The sequence below is a fragment of the Parus major genome, chromosome 3 (genome assembly GCF_001522545.3).
Source record: "Parus major isolate Abel chromosome 3, Parus_major1.1, whole genome shotgun sequence".
Taxonomy (NCBI): Eukaryota; Metazoa; Chordata; class Aves; order Passeriformes; family Paridae; genus Parus; species Parus major.
Window position 1 is genome coordinate 89,229,328 of NC_031770.1, and position 6,000 is coordinate 89,235,327.

Sequence of the window (6,000 nt, forward strand, 5' to 3'; positions counted from 1 at the left end):
GGCAATTGCTGGGAGGTGACTGAAACCTGGTAAACATCTTCAGACCTACCAAGCTCTCAGGCACTGTGGGACTGTGCTGGTGAGTACACTGTCCTGTCAGTCTTGCTGCTGCCCTCAGTTGCTGCACTCCTTCCCCTGGGGAACAGTCCATCATAGTTCTGACACATTCCACTTGTGAGACAGGCAGTAAGTCAGCTGCTTATGTCCAAGAAAACAAAGGTTTCACCTGACATGCAACGTAGAAAATAAACTGTATTTTATAATAAAAAAAAAAAAAACAACAAACCCTTCAACATTTTTTTTTTTTACTTTGAAAGATGGTGAGTAATCCCTGTATTATGGAAACAGCAATGTACTTCAGTTGATACCAAATTCTCACATAAATTGAGCTCATACTTTCTCTATCTTAGGTAGAAAAAATATATACATATTGTCTCATTTCCTATGTGCTGTCTTCTTAACAATGATAAAGCCATTCTAGTTATTATTCATCCAACAGATAAAGGTGACTCTCATGCTGATATTACAAACAAAGTCTTTTCAGTGCCAGATTCCCCAAGTAATCTGAAAAAAAAAAAGTAATAATTTAAAATGTAATTAAATGAAATATGCCTCATCTACAGCAATGAAATACGATTCATGAAAATCATTTAAGAGAATACATGACTCATCCAAATCTACCAACATAGGCATGTATGCCTAGACCTCAGTATTCACCAGATATCTTTAAAATTGTAACAGAGCTGCATTTGAGAGAGTTGCCTATTCATAGGCATTGAGCAAGACTCCGGCATTAGAGCCATACACAGATTTTTCTGCTCCAGCCCTAGAAAAAACAAATGGAGGCTGTTGAACTCTGTGAGTCAGTCTACGAGCTCTTTGAAGACAGGAGCATAGCTGGGTTCTTACAGATCTCAGCAAAACTAGCAGTTACTGTAAAACAGATAATAAATAATTCATCTATCCAGAGAAGGCAAAGTCTCTCACAATCTCGTTCTGAGTTGAAATGAAAACCAAGTATCACCAAACTGTGAGTAAAGAAAGTTTCTGAGACTTCTCACTGAACTACTGCATGGTCTCTTACCCTTGGAAGCCAGCAGTGTTGAGGACTTTCAAGCTGGGGACTGGCAGCTTGTATGTGCTAAAGATTTCAGCTCCTGCCAGCTCTGGGGAGGCCTGCCAAGAGGCCCAGCAGCCCAGCTGGTGGGATGCCAAAAGGTTGCTTGTTTTGCCTTCAGTCTTTGATCAAACCAAGTGATCTCTGCTGTACACTTTCATTTTGATGAATGCATGTTCCCTGAGAGAAACCATTTTCATTAGAAAAATCTTGACCCATGTGAATGAGTAACTTCAACAAGGGTCACTTGCATTTTTCATATGTATAAACAGAGTTAAATACATGTAGTTGTACATTTCATTTCAATCCCTTGTAGTCTTACTCCAGTTATTAACTACTGCAACTGATCAGCCTGGAATGGCACCAGTAACCAGCGACCTCTAGACATCCTAAAAATACCTTTTCTTCCCTAACTATCTAGTTTCCTATTTTTAAGCAATGTTTTTAATGACATGTTTTCAAATAAATAAGAAAAAGGTCTTTACAGTCAACATACATTCTACATTAAGTCCTATGTTTTGCACTAGATGTGCAAAGGAATTTCAAGAGTTTCATTGCTCTGCAATAGTAAGGAAAAGTTTTGGTCTTGTTTGCAAAACGAAGTCCTTACCCTCCACGCTTGTTCTGCATATAGTGATAAATAGTGACCAAGTGAAGAAGAAAATAGGATAAATCATATTGATATTGCCATCTATATTTCAGACTTCCTGAATGTTCATGCAAATATGCCATAAAACCATCTTAAAATCTGTTTCTTTTCCTTGACTTACATTGAAATACCTGGTAAGTGGCCAACCCAGGCATACAAGAGAATCATTGACATGAAGCACTTTGTGTGCAATACTGAAACCTGCATTCATATACAGAGACTTGCTAATATTTTTCACTTTAGCTGGCTTGTGCAGCAGCTCAGTCAGTCTGTGTCAACTTCCCTAATTAAATTGAAAGCTAAATAGCAATGCAGACCTTGTTATATGCTATTATTAGTGGAATTCCTACTGTGTATCTCACTCAAGAATCCAATAGATGTCAATCAAAGTTTGAGCTTCTGATTCTACCCTTGGTTGTTAATTACCTGTCAGAAGGCTTCAATCCAGTTTATTACTAATATTTAAGGCATGTGCTGTGTCTTCCACTTGAATAGATACAATGTCTGGGACATTCCTTATTCCATGTGAGTGCACAAACCAAAATAAGAAGCAGAACTGTAATTTTCAGCATCACATATGGAAAGAGAAGATTTTTTCCCAGTTGCTTAAGTGTTATTTGAACAGGACATGTTAAAAATAGAATCAAAGCATTGACTACACATGCCACAAGCTCTGCAACACTAGGCAAACATAAGCAAAGGTATGCAATGCATTTTTAAGGGTAATATTATAAGGCATTAAGGATGATACTATAAAGCACTAGTAGTCATTAAAACTTTCTTTAGAAGCACTCCTGCCCTTCTTTGAGAAGGTCCATGAATAAATCCCAGATTAACCTTGAATATAGATTTTTCACGCAGCAGAAATCAGCTCCTCAGAGATACCAACATGTGCACTGTTCTACATCAGATTTCACTTGTAGTAAAAAAGTTCCTCAAAAATATCTTTGTAAAGAGCATTAGATTACATGCATTTCTCTCCTCAGAATCACATGAGCCTGCAATCAGTGTACTGTGAGCTTTCTTGAATAAAGATGAGACCATATTCAGCTACCAGGCACCTGCAGACACCACAAACAATTCACCCATAAACAGAACCAGCAATATGGAGCAAACAGCTTGAGAAGGATCATAGAATCATTTAGGTTAGAAAAGACCTTTAAGATTATTGAGTCCAGCTGTAAAGCTGAATTATCTATTGTAGGATTTACTGTGATTTAGAGGAGTGGATAGAAAGGTATTCAGGTACTTCTCTGTCTATTTTAAGACACAGATTGTCTACCTACCACGTACTACAACTTGGAGAGAGAGATTTCAGAGGACAAGAAGTGGACATTCCATCCAGTAAAAGAAATGGTGGGTGGACAGCCAGATACCAGTTTCCATCCCAAGCAAAGAGTTAACATAGGCAAATGTGAGGAAAGAACAGCTGCACTGGTCTGCACTGGTATCATGTCTATTTGTGAGTGCACAGAGAGGAAAGCTTTTCTCCTCTTGGCTTCAGAGGGGGAAAGCATAAACAGGGTGAAAGCCCCTACAGCTGAAGGTTTGACCTTGAATCTCTACAGGTGAGAGGACAGCTTGTCTACAGTATCGGTGGAGGATAACAGGTAAGCACAGGTGTTTCTCCTAAAAATAGTCTTTTGCTCAAAATTAGAAAGAAGGACAGCTTTTATCCCGGTCTAAAATGAAGCATCTTTGCCAGGGCTGTTATCTTTACACTGTCGGTCAAGCTGGACGCCGAGCAATGGACTGAGCAAACGTGCACACAGGCACTTAGCGCAACGCCACATAACTCCTAAAAAAAGAGCACCATCAGTCCCTTGAAATCTTAAAAAAAAAAAGCTTTTAAAAATATTGCCTTTGGCTGTAGTCTCATTTGCATCTCACTTCGGGAAGCCTGTAGAGTTTGCAGTGACAGCCCTGACACGCACAATTCCTTCCGAAAATCATGAATGAAGGACCCGTATGGCGGGGCGGGGCCCAGCGCGCTCCGCTCACGGCAGTATCACAGGGATGGACACGGGAATGCCAATGGCCGTCACCCGGGGGGTCCTCCCGGTGCCCACACCGCGTCCATTCACAAACACAGAACTGCTGAGGAGCAGCGCCTGTTCCGCTCCCCCGGCCACCCGCAGCCCGGGAGGGGGGCACGGCCGCCCCGGGGAAGGGGGGCACGGCCGCCCCGGGGAAGGGGGGCACGGCCGCCCCGGGGAAGGGGGGCACGGCCGCCCCGGGGAAGGGGGGCACGGCCGCCCCGGGCGGGTGTGTACGGGCACGGCCACGCTCCCCTGCACCAGCAGAAGCGCCTGTTCCGACGGCCCGGCAAGAGCCCCTGCTGTGGGCGGCTGCGGGCTCGGGGAAGCGAAAAGGAGGCATGGGGAGCGAAGAGAAGCGATGGGGGACAGAGGGCGGACTGCTGACGGCCAGACCCCTCTGCCGCTCCCACACACCGCTGCTGCCCCAGCCCACCCGTGCCCCCCTCCCTTCACTATCCTCAGCTCTCCGCCACACTCCAGCGCCCCTACCGCTCCCTTCGAGGCTGCCGCCGAGCAGCCCGGTGCCCCCGCCGCCTCCTTCAAGGATGAATGGAAGCGGGAGGAGGCGGGCTGCAGGGGAGGCACCGCCCCGCCTCGCTCCCTCAATGAGCGCCGGCAGCGGCCGCCTCGCCCCCGCCCCACGGCCCCGCTCCGCTCCAGCCGGGGGGAAGGAGCCGCGCTCTGCGCCCGCCGCGGCTGAGGCGACACCGCCGGCTCCCCTCACGGGCCGGCCGCCGTCCCGCTCCCCTCGTCCCCGTCCCGGGGAACCAGCCCGAGCTCGATATCCCCAGCGCCGGGCCGGGGCTGAGCGAGGGAGCAGCGTCCTCCCCAGCGGGCTGAGAGGCGGAGCCGCCGCCGTGCCGGGAGGGTTCAGCACCTCGGCCCGGGGGACAGGGGCGGGAGCCGGCCGGCAGCCGCGGCTTTGGGCCGCCGGGCCACCCCGGTGCGCTCCGGCACCCCGCTGCCCGTGCCCGGCCCTGGAGGAGAGCGGCAGCCGCCGCGGCCCCTCGCCCGGTAGGGAGAGCGGGTTTTACGGCCCCTTCAGCGGAACCTGAACTTTCCCCCTCGGCTGGGGACTGCCGCCTTTCCAGCGGGGTGTGCCAAACCCACCCCGGTTTTCAGCCACTCTCCGTGCACAGCCCATCTCGGGAAGGGAGAACGGGAAGTTTTGGGGAGCTCGACTCACCTAAGACGTTCCCGACGAGAGCCACAATGAAGACGACTATGTAGCCGGCGATCAGCGCCCATTCATATTCCTTGGGATGCAAATACTCCTTCCAGAGATATCGCAGGAACTCCTCATCATCGTAGTCGGAGGAAGGGGTTAAAAGAGCCTCCCGCGTTTCGTTTAGTTCCGACCCACTCGTCCAATTCCTGTACGGAGGGGAATCATCCTCTGGTTGAATCCCGGACATCCCTAGTGGTTGTTCCGGAGGCTGGGAAAAAAGACAACAGCCAACAAACCCAAACCCAGACCCTCTCAGAGCATCCGAGCTTTCTCCCGCCCGTCCATCGAGGCTTGTGGTTGCCAGTGCGAAAAGCGGGGTGTGGGGAGAAAAATGACGCGGGAACTTACGGGAACCAATGCGGGAACAGGCTGGGGATCCGCGTCGGTCCCCAACCCGCCCTGACGAGCCTTTTCCCCGACCGGGCAAGGGGTGCAGCCTCCCCCGCAGAGGCTGCACCCCCTGCACCGTCGTGGAAAAGGCTGGTCGGGGTAGGTTGCATGCCTCAGGTGCCAGAGTGCACCCGCCTCCGCTGGAAAAGTCACGTCCGTTTCAGACGATGCCGATTTTTGTTCCCCAAACCATGCACACGCACCCTCGCACACCTCCGCATCTCTCCATGTCTCCCCCACTCTTCCTCCCCCCGCTTCAGCTCATCCCCAGCTCCTCATCTCTCCCCCCAATTCTACTTCGAGCTTGCCCATCCCTCTTCTGATTCTGCTTCTCCTCAGTTTCTCACGCTCTCTTGCACAAGCACTTCCCTTTAGACCTTTCTACATTCGATTCCAGATACATTCAAGATATTTGTAAGTTAAAGGCTGTGGAAGGCTGCGGTGGGGGACAGCGCAGGGTTAAAGGAGCCATTAAAAAACAGTGGATAATGAGGCTGTCTAATTTCTGTGCTGCTTTGAAAGTTAGGCTAAAACGGGAACCCTGTGGGTTTCCCAGCACTGGTGGGAAAATCCCTAA

General features: G+C 49.2%; 1 protein-coding gene across 3 annotated transcripts in view; it reads right to left on the reverse strand.

Moving 5' to 3' along the window:
- HCRTR2 (hypocretin receptor 2) overlaps positions 1–5,709 on the reverse strand; it is a 35,875-nt gene extending 30,166 nt beyond the window's left edge. For 2 of the 3 annotated variants that reach the window (XR_004496496.1, XM_033513009.1), the window contains exon 1: positions 4,992–5,709. Coding sequence is in view for 1 of the 3 variants with exons in the window: in XM_033513009.1 (XP_033368900.1) it covers positions 4,992–5,220 (229 nt within the window). In the remaining 2 variants the exon portion in view is untranslated. Of the gene's footprint in view, positions 1–49; positions 936–4,991 lie in introns of those variants that run through there. The other variant, XM_033513010.1, reaches the window with a different exon arrangement.
- Positions 5,710–6,000: the final 291 nt, after the last annotated feature.